The sequence below is a fragment of the Tachypleus tridentatus genome, chromosome 13, assembly GCF_004210375.1.
Source record: "Tachypleus tridentatus isolate NWPU-2018 chromosome 13, ASM421037v1, whole genome shotgun sequence".
In the NCBI taxonomy this organism is placed as follows: domain Eukaryota; kingdom Metazoa; phylum Arthropoda; class Merostomata; order Xiphosura; family Limulidae; genus Tachypleus; species Tachypleus tridentatus.
The window spans coordinates 164765522-164782776 of record NC_134837.1 but is presented as its reverse complement, the minus strand read 5'-3'; the positions used below and the strand labels follow the sequence as shown (position 1 = coordinate 164782776).

General features: G+C 33.0%; 2 protein-coding genes across 4 annotated transcripts in view; one reads left to right on the top strand and one right to left on the bottom strand.

Moving 5' to 3' along the window:
- Window positions 1-7106, bottom strand: part of eIF4H1 (eukaryotic translation initiation factor 4H1) — a 59582-nt gene extending 52476 nt beyond the window's left edge. The window contains exon 1 of the mRNA XM_076480775.1: window positions 6830-7106. Within this exon, the coding sequence (XP_076336890.1) occupies window positions 6830-6864 (35 nt within the window). The 5' untranslated portion in view covers window positions 6865-7106. The remainder of the gene's footprint in view (window positions 1-6829) is intronic.
- LOC143239575 (potassium channel subfamily K member 18-like) overlaps window positions 7046-17255 on the top strand; it is a 58985-nt gene continuing 48775 nt past the window's right edge. For 2 of the 3 annotated variants that reach the window (XM_076480772.1, XM_076480771.1), the window contains exon 1: window positions 7046-7182. The gene's annotated coding sequence lies outside the window, so the exon portion shown is untranslated. The remainder of the gene's footprint in view (window positions 7183-17255) is intronic. The other variant, XM_076480773.1, reaches the window with a different exon arrangement.

The following is a 17255-nucleotide window of genomic DNA, read 5'->3' as shown; positions in this document are numbered from 1 at the left end:
CTATACTGCTAGAGGTGCTAACACTGGCAAAAATTAAGTTTTTTTTATTTTTTTTAGTTTTTCTAAGCAACATTCTTTTTAAAATACAATTCAATCTGTTTGTTAAAGCAGGATTTTTCAAAAATCTTTATTATTTGAGGAAAGTAATGTTTTCAAGAATTTTGAAGAGTGAAAAATAATACCTCAAATTTAAAGTGCATCATGATTTTCAGTTCAAAAAATGTGAAAAAGGTGCATCTTAAATTCAAAATAATACAGTATATTTATCTTTTAAACTATTACTTAATTTATGACAATGTTTTGGGACAAAATGGGACCTGTTTATCCATTTTGGCTGTTACATTCTCTAAACTAAAATTATTATTAAATAAATTGAAAAAATATATTAAAGCCAGCCCTCATCTATCATACACTTATCAAGCTTTATCTTAAACTCACTTAAATTTACTGCCTCCACAGCATCCAAAGGTACACCATCCTATTGGAAAAATAAAACTGTCTTAGCTGGAGATAACTCCTACCTTGCCAAAATTTATACTTGTGTACCTAGTCTTACTATTCTCACTGTTAAATAAAAAAATGATAATAATTTACAGGCATTACAAATTCCCTTTACATTCTTAAACACCTCAATCATGTCCTCACTCTTCATTTTTTTTTATAGATAAAACAGCTTCAGAAATTTCAGCTTCTCCTTGTATGACAACCCCTCCATCCCAAGCACCATTCTAATAACCATTCTCTGAACCCTTCCCAACAATTCAGTGTCTTTCCTAAGGTATGGAGTCAAAAGACTGAATACAATGTTCTGAATGTAGACTAACCAGAGACTTATAATATGTTTTTATAACCTTTTTAGACTTGTATTTGATATTTCTATAGATACAACCTAAAATCCTATTTGCAACATTAGCAACAGCACACTGCTTAAATGGCTTTACAGACTTATTGACTATTACACCAAGATCCCTCTCTTTCATAACATTGTTAAGGTTATTCCCATACAAATATAATTAAACTTATGATAATCCACATGCATTATCTTGCACTTATTATAATCAAAACCTATCTACCATTTATTTACCAAACTCACTAAATGATCAAAATCCTTTTGTAAATCAGCAGCATCCTCTTCACAGCTAGCAACATCCAAGACCTAAATATCATATGTAAATTTAAATTACTTATTGACCATTTATGCTATAAATATATTTCCAATCACACTGATTACATGGTTATCTAATCAATTTATTTATTCCCATTTTTCCAAACTTCCTTACCACCGAGTAAGTTGAGTTTCAACTTACCTCTAAAGAATGGTTTTCTCAAACATCTAGTCTGCCAAAAATGAACCCACCTCTAAAATGTATTTCACCCTTATCCTATCCTACATATCCAATCAGCACACCTTTTGCATGTCCTTAATAATCTTTTATTTAAGCTTTGTATCCTGCTAAGTAATTCATTCCCACATTTAATCCAAGGAAACATTCCCCAAAAATGAGCAAATGTTCATATTTATCTTCACACCTTTTAACAAGCTATCCTAATTTACAATTTACATCATTCACTTTTACACATACAATAAAAAGATAATGGTCCTCAATACCAACAACAAAAATGCCACTGCATTCTTATAATATCTTGTATACAGAAAAAGCAAATTCTAATCGTAGAATTTCAATGCTATCCAATTACAAATAACTGGGATCTTTTTCACAGCAGAACGACTCAAGGGCATTGTTTGTCTTTGATGTTTATATCCAATAACAACTTGTTCTCCATAGGATTTTAGAATTGGGATACAATACCCCTGAATATCAAATTCCAAAAGCAAAGTTTTGAAGTCTTGGAAAAAGAGCAAATGATAATTATTTAATAATTATGAGTAATATTAGGCATAATTTCATATAACAGTTAGACCCACTGCCATTCAAAGGTGCAACAAGTAACAACTCAGTTACTGACTCCTTACAATCAAGCTGCTTAATAAATTGGTTATAATTTTCCTATACTGTAAATGTATTTCTGCAAGGTATTTAATACAATCCTCTATATGCAAAAAAAAACAAAAACATATCACCCTTACTAAGCTGAAATTGAATGATTCCAATGTGTATCTCATGCAACATTCTCTCATTATGCATGTAACTCCCTCTATTCAATTCTAATGCACAATGCAAAAAATGGAAACATTGGTTTTCAATGGGAAGTAAGGGTGGGAGTTTGAAAAAGAGGTAAGTACCTATCAAAAATACATTTTCAGTGTGAAAAAATTACAACTTCTGATATGGTATGTTACCTCCACTCACATAAATAGCTAAAATTCTAGACTGAATAGTCAGAGGGACTGGTGCAAGGAAAAGAAAGAAGCATCTTTCAAATCACCCAAAGGACATTCCCTAAAATAAGATATAAAAAATAAGTTCTGACATGAGATATACCACTTCTGAACAAGGTATACTGTTCATCTATCTAAGAAAGGTTTTGCATAGATGGGCAGAAAAACAAGAAAGTACATCCAAGTGGAAGAGAATTATGGTGAGATAATGGTCCAAATCATACAGTATTAATGAAACTCAATCCCATAAAACACAAAATTGGGTAAAAGAAATGGATATGCCCCTACATATGAAAGTGACTAGGGAGCAACAGACTGTAAATGGCAAGTCAACTACAATCCAAAACTCATGCAACTGGAAAACAAACATCATTGTAGGGGAAAGGAAAAGGTATCATACTGTCTTCAACTCAAGTTCAAGAGACTGGAGAGAATCTTACCCCCTTCTCGCCAACTCCTGAACAAAGCACTGTTAATAATTTAAAAGTGATATATCAATCCAGGAACCCAACACCTGGTATCAAAAAGGTGTCCACATAATATAAATCAGCTTCCTCAAAATTTAAACTGACAAGAACCAACCCAAATGTAATAATATCCTTAGAATAAGACATGGAAGCATACTAAAGTAAAACACTTGAAGATAACACAAACTAAATGTTACAACATGAGTATTACTAAACCAGAAGTGGTAGTTTGGTACAACTGAACTGAAAGAGTCCTATTGCAGAGGGTTATAACATGAAAATTTGTATAAGAAACACACTGGAATCAGTCAATTCCAAATGAGGTATGATAAAAGGCTTATAGCATGCATTATAAAATTGCATATAGAGGACAGCACTTAATGGGATTAGCCAATTGTGTATGAAGAGTTAATGTAGCATATTGGAAAATCTTGTTTCTTTTTATTATAAACTGTTCAGGTACAAAGGTCATACTAATCACTGATAAAATGTAATCAATTAAGAAGTTACCTGCTCAACAGTTGATCCAAAATCATGTAATCCAATTTGTAATGTATACTATGACATATAACAGTCACTAGCAGCATAAGAATATTAAAATTACTGAATTGTTTTACCTTTTTCTCAAACATGAACCAAACTTTCTATGCATGAATATACACAATTTTTTCAGTTAACTCTGAAATATGTGAATGAAATAGAGCTGAACTATTTGTGGAATTTGACAATCATCCATTTGCCTCATTAACTGATTACAATCAACTAATCAAGTCTCACAAGACTTGAATAGTTGAAATAATCGCTAACACTAACTTTAATTAGTTGATCATCTTTGTAGCATTAATAAGTCAAACCAGTGCACATTTCTAACTGTACTGAGGATATTGAGGTACTACAGAACAACTTTCATCAACTGACAAGTACAACAAACATCTCATAACTTATCATTATGGTGCATGTAAAGATTATGATAATCTTGATCACTTATCTTATACAAGAGAAAAACAAACTCAATAATATGACTAAAGAAAAAACATTGCACAGTTGCAAAAAAGCCATGCAAAGGGAAACAAGTCAGTGAGACAGTGTTCTGTTTCTAGTAACGTCACTCTAGAAATGGAATATTCTGAAAACTTGTTTAGATGCTCAGGTTCATATTAGGTTTATTTATTGTTTTGGAAATTTAAAATACATTTTATATATGTTCACAGAGAACTATGCATACTTCATAATTTCTAAGTTCTACAGTCACTTTTTTTCTTTTACCATTTCAACTGAAGCCTTTCAATCACTTTGTCTGAATTTTCAACGAAAATTAATTTGGTTACTCCTTCCATAAATTTTGTTGCTTGTAACTCATACTTCATTAACTGCTTAATATTAAATTGCAAAGATCAGATACACTCTGTAAATCTCAATACAACTTGTGTATTTTGTTACTGTCTTGTCTTAATGTACCTTACCTCTACAACTACAACAGACAGTTTTTACAGATCAGTATGAACTTAATATTTAAATTTTTAGTGAACAACTGTTTACAGAAAATTTCTTTCATGTTTTTATACTAAATAATTTGTAAGTGCAAATTTATACAAGGAAAGGGCCTTCAATGGTGCAGCAGTATGTCTGTGAACTTACACTGCTAGAAAGAGAGTTTCGATACTTGTGGTGGACACAACACAGATAGCCCACTGTGTAGCTTTGTGCTTAACTACAAACAAACAAGGTCAGAGAAACCTGTAGGGTTATGAAAGTCTTATCTACATTTTTAAAGTTTTTTAAAAACATTAAATGACAGTTCAAAAGAGGTAATTACATATCTACACAAATCATTAACTAGGCAACACTTGGAATACTACATACAGTTTTGGTCTCTACCTTTGGAAAAAAAATATTACTTCATTGAATAGTGTTCAAAGAAGGGATATTAGGATGATTCTGAAGATGGATATATTATCTCATAAGGATAAGTTAAGATTTTGTTAACTTATTTTCTTTTGAGAAAAGAAGGGTAACAGATGATCTTATCGAATTTGACAAGTGAATCCAAGGAATCTATACAGAAAAATCCTCCAACTTCTCTGTGCTATATTCTGAAGTAGGGCCATGAAAAAACAAATTAAAGATTTGTATACAGATATATTAGGTTCCAGTTAAGAAAGTCTTTACTTTATTACAGAATAACTGATTTATAAAACAAATTGCTACTGAGAGCAATGAAGGCCAGAAATATAGGTTATTCCATGCCAACTAACCTTGGGCTTCCCAGTTCATGTCATAGATTTCTCTGAAAAACAATTTAAGCAAAAACTTCATTTTGATTTATTCAGTCATGCAGTACAGCTTTAGGATTTTGCATGGCTGAATAAATCAAAAGGAAGTTTTTGTTTGAATTTTTTTTCAAGAAAATATATGATACAAACTGGAAAAAAGTTATTTTTTATGGGTGAGTTAGCATAAAATGGCCCATATACAAGAATTTCAAATGGAAATCTGTAAATTGGTTAAATTTCAATTTTTCTTAAAAGGTGGTTGAGCAAGGGCAGCTTTATAGGACATATGGTCCTTTACTGACAGTTATAATTTGTTACTAGTTCTTTATTAAAAAAACTTTCTTAATTAAGTATACAGATGCCAAGGAGACTGAATTTAAATTTGTTACTTTCATTGCCTTTGATTTTGTGATTAAGTAATGACTTGAAGAGCTAGACAACATTCTAGATCTTGCTTTATATGTTCTTATGTTAATGTCACTGCCATGGCTTGATGACAAATTCCTGACCAACAACATTGCTTATCTTTAATGAATTTGAAAATGTCCTTTACTAATATAAAAACATTTATACATTCAGTTTTGAATTATGTAACTAATATCACAACTTATTTAATTAATCAATCATCTGTGAAATACATAACTCAAGCAAATGTATATACTATAACAAATAAGTAAAATAGCTACACCCACTCCTGAAATCAGAACTCCATTTTTAAATTATCTCTATTAATACATGTGAATTCTAGTACCTTTCCAATCGTAACACTCAGTCTCAGTGGCCTGTAATTCCTGTATTACAATTCTTTTTTCCCATTCAGACTATTTTAAAAAAGTTAAAACTTACAAGTCTTCATTACTTCTTTTTCTAATTCTCTGAAATAATCAGTGATGTCGAGAAACCCACTTGTTGAGAAATTTATATGCAAAAACAGCTCGTTTGGATTGAGAAAATATTTTACATAGAAGGTCGAAACGTTGTTCGCTCTTCTATGTAAAATATTTTCTCAACCCAAATGAGCCGTTTTTGCATATAAAATTCTCCGAAATGTTATGTTCACTTCATTACAATTAAGAATACATTCTCTTGAAGCTCACCAGCTTTAAATTTATCACCAATACACCGATCTTAACAAATGCCTCAAATGTAAACAATCATTACACAAACCTTTGAGACTTTAACCTTATTTTTACATAACAGCCAGCAACAGCACAACCTCACTCATATCAAAATCACTATACCAAAAATATAATAAAACATAATATGACAATATCCGTTATACTATTATAGTTGTACATTCTTCAACTCAACTTTCCTGTTTTAATTGCTTACCATATAATAATAATTTTGAGCCATACAAATTTAAAATTCTTTCTTGTCAAATTCGACCATTTATTAATGGATTTTTTTTCGATTGGCCACTAATTTAGTAATAAAAAACATAGCATAGAATTGAGTTCAGTCTTCTACATCAATAACCCAAACATACACTTCACATATTAAGCCTAATTGTAATGTAAAACGTGTTCAGGTAGGCTTAACAGTCTATATTACTATATTATTACTACTTACTACTTCAGTACTTAGCCTAGACGAGCTCAATAAATCGTTTCCTGTGCATAAACAAGGAATTATCCAGAAAAATTAGTTCTTGAAACAGTTCAGTGATTGAAATGAAACTGAACTGCACGAATAAAAAAAAATATCAAAGTATAACACAAAAACTTAAATACCAAATGAATAACAACCTCGATCCATAATTGTTATAGTAGCCGCTCGCCATGATATATAGGCCTAAAGCACAACTTGTTACTTGGAAAACTTAGTCGATGTTTAGGGGAAAATGAACAAATTTGAAAATCCACGAAAAAAGATGTAGATTTTTTCTTGTGGTTAAATTTTTTGTATAAATCTGTTTGTCTAGGTTAAACAATTTGAAACACTCAAGTTTACTCTCAAAAGCTATTATAACTTTTTATTGTTAACTTATCACTTCATCGCTCCCATTTGTTTTCTACGTTTATATCAGCAAGCACTAAGTAACCACATGGGTAGCCTCGTAGACTTCATACAGAAGAGTAACAGACGAAAAGAAGTGTAGGTACGGATATTTTGAACATAATTTGTGAAACTTTAAAAATAATCAAATTTTAAATATTTTTATTGAAATACAAATCCTCTTATAGTCAACTAAAATGAAATCGATTTTATTTATTTTTTTACTACTGACTGTTAGGTGATAAAGCTTAACCTCAGGCCGTAGCACTTCTACTACTATTACTAATTGTTCATTTGTTTGCTGTACTCTTGACGGTATTCGTTATAGTAACTAAACCATTCAGATATACCATATTGACATTAAACTTGTGTTATGTATATTATATTAGTTACCATACTCACGAAACAAGTAATTCATATTAGTATTTGATACAATTGTAGTGTTTATAATTAAAAAGTAAAAATGATGCAATTATGTTACTGGTGATATATTAGTACTAACGTCAGTAAAACATCTTTAGCCTTTAGTATAGTAGTACCAGTAGTTGTAAACAGTGGCGTATCATCAGCCCTATAGACTAAGTGGTAGTGTTTATCATGCCAATTGATGTTTGTGATTATTTTATGATCTTGCTTATTATGTTTTTTAAAAACCATTAATAAAAAATATGGCAATTTATTTTATGAAGAAATATTCACAAAATCTAAAACTGAATGTAGTATTTTATTTATCTAGTTTGATCACCACCAGTCTTTTAATGAATAAAATCAGCCATTGTACAAGTGACAAAAGTGTTATTAAACCACTACAAATTCTACCCATTGTGCTTTGAAGTTTTGTTTCTCCTAAAGTCTTAATTCCCTAAATTGGCATTGATTATTGGACTATTTGTAATTAACATTCATAATCTGTTATGTAAACATAGTACTGATTGTTCAAGTCAATCAAATAAATTATAACATCAAGCTAATTAATATAACTAATAAATAACTGTATATTTTATAAAAAAGTTGTTCTATGGTCTCTAAGTGAGAACTGTTAGTTCCTTTGAATAATGAAAGAAATTATGAGTTTAAGTATCCTAGTTATCAAAAACAGATTATCAAACCTATCATTAGGCTATAGATATTACTTTTATGTTATTAAAAAACTTGATTAGCATACTAATGAATTGCAGTTTGCTTCCTAAGCCTGAGAAGTTAAACAGAGAAATAAATCGTGTTTAAACAACAAATTCAAGTTACAAGTCACTTTTCATTTACTCCAGAGAAGGAACCTAATGTGTACAACAACTTAGTCAAATGTACTTCAATTGGTATTTAAGTTTAGTCTGACTAATGGAATTGGCAAATTTCTTTTTTCTGGAGAAAATATCAGTAAACTTAAAAATTAAAATTATCGTAACTTGATCTCTTGTTTTTTATAAAGAAAATCATTAACTATTTAAATATTTACTTTCTTTAGCTATTAAATATTTATTTGCATCATATTTGAATTGCAATGTAGGTTTTATTATTAAAGTTTTTGCTCCAAATTTGTGGCCATGGTGAGAACTGCTAGCAGTGAGGCAAAATAAAAAGCATTGTGAAATAGTGAATTATGTCTTTTTACTAAGTATAATAATTATTTGTAGATATATTGTTCAACAAATAATGGCAGATATTTATACTAAAAGTTTAAGTAATTTATAGGGATAAGAAACCTGTCCTTTTTTAAGATTTCATGTATACCATTGAAAAACTAAAGCTTTCTTCTATTCATTAGTGCTTTTATTCTTTTCTAAAACTTTATTTCCAATATTTCAGACCCTTATAATTAATAAGAAAAGAAGTTGCATATCATTTTTTTACATGAATTCACACTTGGTTATAATGCATTGAAAACGGTTCCCAATATCAACCAAGCATGGGGCGAAAGATCCACCTACAAATGTACTGTACAGTATTTGCTCCAAAAGTTTTGTAATAGAGATGTAAATCTTGAAGATAAAGAAAGCAGAGGATGTCCTTCTGCTGTTAAAAATGACCAACTGAGAGCATTAATGGAAACAAACATGTGCCAAACTGTTCAAGAAATGGCACAAGGATTCAGTGTTGGAATTTCTTTCCACAGTTTTGGACCATCTTGAACAAATTGGAAAAAAAAAGTTTGACAAGTGGATTCCACATGAACACAGTGAAAATCAGAAAAAATTGCTATTTTGATCTTTGCTCTATGCTGATTTTGTGTAACAGAAATGACTCATTTCTTGATCAAATTGTCACTAGTGCGATGAAAAGTGTATCCTTTACGACAACAGAAAATGATCTGCACAGTGGGTCAACCGTGATGAGGCTCCAAAACACTTCCCAAAGCCACAGTTGCACCAACAGAATAATATGGTCACTGTATGGTGGCTTGTGTCCAGTATTATCCATTACAGCTTGCTCAACTAAGGCCAGGATATCACTGCTGAGGTTTACTGTCGAGAATTGGAAGAAATTCATATAAAATTGCATGATAAATGCCAGCATTAGTCAATCGAAGAGGACCAAGCTTGTTTTGTAATAATGCTCAGCCACACGCTGCTCAAATAACCCTGCAGAAGGTCAACAAAATGGGCAAAAAAACATCCTTACTCCCCAGACTTGTTGCCCACCAAATACCACTTTTACAAGCATTTGGACAACTTTTTACAAGACAAAGATTCAACAACAGAGCAGCAGCAGAGAATAGCTTTAAAGAATTTTTGAGTTCTAGGACTTCAGGATTTTATCGTCATGGCACAAATAATCTTGTTTTTTATTGTTTCAAAATGTATAGATTCATTAGTTTCTTATTTTGATTAATAAAGTTGCTTTTGAATTTTTTATTTCTTATTACAGTTAAAACTTTAAATTCACCTTTATTTTTCAAATAACCTAATATCTATAGATCTATCAGAATTCTCCTGTTACTGATAGTAGTGGTCATGACTGGACAGAATGTAAGTATTGTTCCAGTAGAAAACAAGGTAGACATGGTTTTTTTGCTGAAGAAAGAAAGTTCATGTTATCTAGAGATAAATTGATAGTTGTTGAAGATGTGCCATCACAACAGTGTGCTAAATTATTAGTTCACTTACAAGAAGTAGTAGTTACATTTGAGAGTTCATTTGACATAAGTACTCATGTTAGTTTTGATGCAGGAAGTTCAGAAAATATGATGTTATATCATGTGAGATATCAGGGAAGAGCTATCTTAAAGGAAGACTTAATTGAAAATTACAAGATATTAGACAACACTATGATGAGATAGGTAATTTGTTATTAGAATTAAAAGACATTAAAGATAGCATGTTAATACTGGAATAAACCCTACAGAAATGTGATTTAATAAATGCAGATGGAAGCATCTGGAAATTCTTATTCAAAATTGCAACCACTGAACTTCATGATCAAGAGATTAGGAAAGTATCTAAAATGTTGGTAAATATTACTAAGGCATTGATACATAATAGAATAAGACAGACTAAACTTCACAAAGTTGGAACTGAAATGTTGGTTTTCAAAACTAAGATTCAGAATAACTTACAAGAGTTAATGTTTTATTATAGGAAGTAGCAGGACAGAGTTAGCTAAGCTGATACAAGCATTATGTGTATCTGCAGATAGAAAGTTGACCTCGTACTTCCTACTCTCCAAGTAAATTTGAAGGAAATTAGAACTAAAAGAAGACTACCCCCACATCTACAGTTTGTAATTTCCACCCATAGTGATCAGATTTATTAATACAGAATATAAATATAGGAGCAGATATTAAAGAACTGACAGATATATTAGAAGAAACCAAAAATTTGTTCTCTAAAGCATCAGGATTAGGTATAAAGGAATTCCAACAATATGTAGATTGATTACAATATGTTATTACAAGTTACAGCAAAATGACAGAAGTTAAATAAATGGAGACTATTTAAATGAGCAATGGTAGTACCAGCAAGCATATACTAAATGACATAAATTGGCTTGGATAAACTTGTGGATATCGGATGGGCTATACAAATTAAAAAGAAAAGAATGAAATAACAATACCAGGCAACAAAAGATTGTTTTATTCAAAGACATGTTAATTGAGTAAGATTTATCAAATTAGTACATGGACTGTTAACAAATCAATGAGACTATAAAGTTAATATAGTAAGCAAAAATTAATAGGATAAGAAAAGTTTGAGAATCAGCAAGGTTTAATTAATCAGTAGCATCAAAAGTTTTGACAGTCTATACTGTTAGCAGGAGAAGTAAGTGAAAACACATGTCAGCAATGGTGTAACAAGACTAAAAATTAAAGGAGAAATGGAATAACTCAAAAAGCATCATGTACGTATGGGATCCCAAAACCAGGGAAACTTGATCTCAATTACAGTGATATGATGTTAATAGAGTTGTGAGCATAAGCATAACTTTGTATTATGATTACAGGAAAAGAAAACCTAAAGTAGCCATTGTTGAAATATATGTTTTCAATGAATTGGCAATCAAAAATAAATATATGGGATAAACTGACATGTACTGTTTTTAAGCTTCATTCACAGACAGAATATTGGATGATAATGGTCAGGAGCATGTGAGATGGTGTGTTCAATACTTGCACAGGATCCATTGGATGCAGGATGACTCCAATTCTTGGAATCTGACAAATATCTGTTACAACATACAATGGCAGTACATTAAGTTGTATTCAAAAGGGAGAGAGAGAAAAGATACAGCTATTAATTTGTGTAAACATACTCTCCTGTATCAACTTGGAGGATTGTGATTGCCCCATTTAACAACATTTCTATTGTCACAAACAGATTCATTGTGCTTACCATCAGCCACCACAGGAGCACTATGCCAAATGGAAGGCTCACACTCTTTATGATTGGATTATCAATAGTGATTGGTAAACCTTCCAACACTTCTGAAGGGAGTTTTAAAGAAAGAATGATGACATGTCATTTACTATTTTATTTAGTGTGTGTTGATATTGCATATTGTAGTCGGTATAATTCAGTTAATAACCATGACATTTTGAACATAGATATTTGATAAAAAGTATAATAAAGCTGATGATATATTGATAAATAAACATGTACTAATAAGGGTATTGAATATGGTAATCTTCTGTTGTATGAATATTATTGCTTAGTGTGACATAATAATCTGTTTTTGTTTGATTTTGAATATTGTGTAACCAATAAAATAGTAACAGAAGATGTATATTAAGGATATTGTTATTAATGTGGTTAATCATAAAGTATAGTTAAGTATGGTAGTACTTTCATAGAAGATTTAGTTTGTTCAATAACCCATCAGAAAGTTTGTATTACTTGGATAAAATGCTTAGTTAGATTATTGTAAGCATTGGTTAACATAAGAGAGATATAGAAAGAGCAAAGTGAGATGGGGAAAATTTTTTGGAGCTACTGTCTCTGGAGCTTACAGAGGATGGTGCAAAAACTATCCAGTGAATGGCAGTTCTGTGGGCAAAAACACCTTGTTAATGAGAAAGCTCAGAAGAGAATGGCCAGACTTGTTCAACTTGACAGGAAGGTCACAGACTCTAATAACACTATTTACAACAACGGTGTGCAGAAGGGCATCTCTGAACACACAACACACCAAACCTTGAAGCAGATGAGCTACAGCAGCAGAAGATCATGCTGGATTCCACTCCTGAAACTGAGAACAGGAAGATGAGGCTACATTGGGCATAGATTAACCAAAACTGGCCAATTTAAGATTGGAAAAATGTCACCTTGTCTGAGAAATCTCATTTTCTGCTGCAACATGTAGATGGTATGGTCAGAATTTTGCATAAATAGCATGAATCTATGGATCCATCTTGCCTTGTGTCAACATTACAGGCTGGTGGTGGTGGTGTAATAGTATGGGGAATGTTTTATTAGCACATACTTGGCCCCTTTATATCAATTGAGCATCATTTGAAAGCCACAGTGTACATGAGCATTGTTGCAGACAACATGCATCCCTTTATAGCCACAGTCTGTCAGTTTTCCAGTGGCTACTTCCAACAGAATAATATGCCATATTACAAAGCACGCATCATCTCAAGCTGGTTACACGAACATGACAGTGACTTCAGTGTATTCCAATAGGCTGCATCATCCCCAGATCTCAATCCAATAGAGCACCTTTGGGTTGAGGTGTAAAGGGAAGTTTGCAGCACAAATGTGTGGCTGACAAATGTGCAGGAACTGTGTAATATTATGAAGTCAGCATGGACAAAATCCCTGAGGAATTTTTACAGCATCTTGTTGAAATCATGCCATGAAGAATACAGGCTATCATGGAGGCAGAAAGGGGGTCCTATCTAGTACTGGATAGGTGTACCTAATAAAGTGGCCAGTGATTGCAAGTTAAATTGCTATTTCTGTCAATCATTTAATGAAACTAAAGAACTAAAGCAAAATGTAGAAAAGAAATTAGTAGCTCTAATTATATCTCAGTATCATTCATGTAGTGCATTGATTCATAGTTTATGAATAATAATAGGTAATCTAAATAATCTTGTAGAAAAATTACTTAATGAAATAGCCAAGCAGTAGATGTCAGAAATTGTAGTTTCATAAGTGAAAATTACTAAACTTTGTGTTTTTGTGTAGTCTCAGTCTCAGAGTCATTCTTTATTCTAACTGCAAACTTTCTTGAACTAGTGACTTGTACACTCCACTTGTGATTGTAATTTTGGATTTAATACGAGTCTGTTGTGATCAGTGGTAAAAATTGAACTACAATGGCTAGCTTCCATACCTGCCTGTCACACTGTAAATAGATATTGTTCCAATTAGATCTCTTTTCAAGTTGTTAGTAACTGATGTAACTCACCAGGTTCTCTTTAAACTGGTTCTCTTTTCCCTTAAAGTCTATGATTTCTCCTCTTCTTACTGCAGGAAAGTTTGCCATTCAGTTATGTTTTTTCCTCCTCCCAACATTATTGTTCTTTCTCAGAAATTATCTGATCAACTACAGTTGAGTATAGACATGGCCTGCTTCATCATTTGTCAGTTCAATATGTCTTGGCTTATCATTACACCTTGGATCCCTTTTTGGGTTTCCAGCATTTAGATCCTCTCCGTGTCCTGTGGGGTTCAAATCCTGGGGTTTTCATCCACTTAAATCAGGTTCAGTTTTCAAAGATTCACATTTCTCTGTCCTCACTTTCACTGCCTTTACTCTCTCCAATTAATGCCTTGCCATTCATTAATCTCTTGATGTCTTTTCAGAAAAGCTTGTGAACTTCCTCTGGGCAACCATGCTTGTTTATTGGCCTCTGCCCTGACTCTCACTACATGGCTACTTTGCTGTTGAGATATGTTAGGGAAGAATACTTTTCTAGAAGGGGCTTCTCTTCCCATTTTCTACCTGTGAGATCTTCCACAACACCCTTTTCTGTGTGATTTTGTCTTTGGGAGTCATCCAGATTCCCTGGAATCATGGATTGATGTAGCTAGCTTCATTCCTTTTTAATCTTTCTAACCACATGTTTGTTGTATCCTCTTGTTACCTCTCAGAATTTCCCTATTCTGGTTTACTGTTCTCCTACTTCACCCTGTACTTTACCTTTCTCAGTGCATTCCTGGTCTTATTCTTGTTTCACCTATGCCTGTTCAGACAGATGCCAGCATTATTAGTGACACAACATGGGATCCCTGTCCCATGTAGTGGCAATTCAGAACAGATCCATTGATTCTGTCTAAATGTTGCTGCCTTCAAATATGACCCTCACCCCATTTTCCAATTTCCTTTCCTGTTCTTTGAGATATTTCATACTTCAGTCAACTTATTAAGGCCATTCAAGACCTCCTACACAAAGAAGCTATCAAGTAGCTGGTTCCCATCACCTAAGTTTTTATACCTATCTCTTTGTGCACCCCCACCAAATAATGGCTATTGGAGACCAATTATAGATATGTTCTAGCTGATTTCCTTTTTGGAGCATCTTCACTTCATCATGGAGTCCTATCTCTCACTTCAATGGCCATTTTCTCCAAGACTGGATGTCAAATTTGACATGACTGTCCAATTCTCCACAATCTTATTATTTTCTTCAGTTTGTTCATGAGGGTCAAGTGTTCCAGTTCATGGCATTGCCATATGGTCTTTCTTCAGCTCTTTATGTGTTTTGTTGAATGTTTTTTCTCATCACCTTCATTCACCAGATATTCTCACTCAACATTACATAGACGACTGATTCCTGCTTGCCTATTCTCAATCACAGTTAGTGAATCTCACACATTTTCTTCTACAATAACCAGCATGGATGGGTTTTATGATAAAGTTGGAGAAGTCTATTTTTACCCTCCCACAGCATCTGGTTTATTTGGAGGCTTACCTCAATTCACACCAAATTCAGACCTAGCCTCCTCCTCTTTTCCTCAGAGATATGAAATGAGCAGTCATATAAGCCCTTATCTCTTCTTCTTTCACAACTCAAGAGATTCTATCTCTTTTCAAGATATGGACTCTGATGGATTCAAATCATGTGTGTTCACTTCATTAGATACTTCTCAATCAGTGGAAATGTTTCCTGAATTCTGTGAACCATCCTGTTACTTTTCCTTCCATGATTAGGGTAGGCCTAGCTTGATGGCTTGATAGGAACCCGTGGAACACCTCCATCTCCTCAAGAGTTATGTCTAGTCATTAATGCATTTTTGGTGGGGTGGAGGGCTTTCCTCAAGTTTCAAGAGATTTCTGGTCTGTAGAGAAATTTGCATGTCACATCAACATCTGCAAGCTTTTAGCAGTTTTTTTAGGTTTTGACCCATTTCATTCCACTCCTGTGGAAGTCAGTGGTTAAAATAGTACCCCCCTTCCAACAGTTCCACAGTCATCAATTATATCACCAAGTGAAGTTGAATGAAATACAGTTTTATGCATTTTCAGACTCTGGATCTTTTTTTCTGAACTCATTTCACAATATGATGATGTTAGTTTGCCGTGCTTTTGAAGCCATGAATTTAGCAGATAATTTATCCCATTTCAACTAAGTTCTTTTCAAAGAGTTGTCCCTTCATTAACTTTTAGTCCCCCATTCCATACTCATCAGCTCTGAGTGTGGATGCTTTCACTCATTATTGGATGTCTCTTCACATCTGTGCTTACCCTCTGATCTGACTCCTGTTCAAAATTCACTCCTTCAACCAGACCATTACTTGTCTCATCCTGCTGGTTGCTCAATATTGACCTGAACAGCTTTGGTTTTCTCTGCTTTGACTTTTAATTGTGCATCATCCACTGCCCCTCTGTATTGGACTCTCCTCCTTTAAATTTAATTGGATGTAGTTCATCACAAGACTCTCTGTCTTCTTATTTGGCTTTTGTCCAATCCCTTGCCTTAGCTCTGGAACTGATTCCTTGTGTAGGATCTTTTTTTTTCTCAAAACCATTAGATCTTCTTCCATGATCTCTAGAGCCACAGCATGGGTCTACCTTCTGACATTGGTCTCTTCACCAAGGTTTCAATCTCTCCCATACTTTAGTCTTCAGCTTTCTCAATTTTTCATCTGGTTGTTTGATCAGGGCTTATCCATTTTCACTCTGTATAGTTATTGGCAACCCTATTGAACACCTTCCATTGTCCCCTGTACTCCCATTCTAGTCCATATAGGCTTTTTTGTCCAGTTTGAACCTTGAGGTGTTATGTGGCTCATATTGCCTCCTTTTGAGGTTCACATTTCTGCATTTTTGTTTCTTGGAACTCTCCTGTTCCCCATAACCTTCACTTCTTGGGTTTGTCAATTCATCAAATAAGTAGACTTTACCATAGAAGGTTATCACCATTCCCTGCAATGCCTCATCACATCAAAATTATCACATTTACATGTTTTTAATTGCTCTCCTTTGCCTCCCTTTTGAAGAAATCATCCAGACTGGTATGTGAACAACTTTCCATGCATTCATCACTCCTCATTTGCACAATCTGGTTGTTTCTTCCTCTCATTGAGATTGTCTTTCTTCCATGGCAGTTCTGTACATGTCCATTCACCTTTAACTGGGTAAGTCTGCTTGTTTCCTTTCTTTTATATTTTCTTTTCAGCTTCCCTAACCTTCTTTATGGATCTCACCTACTGGTGGGTGTTGCCTGTCAGTTATGTTTTCTCTCAAGCCCACACTAAACTTAGAAACTATATAATGTTCACATTTGAAATGGGG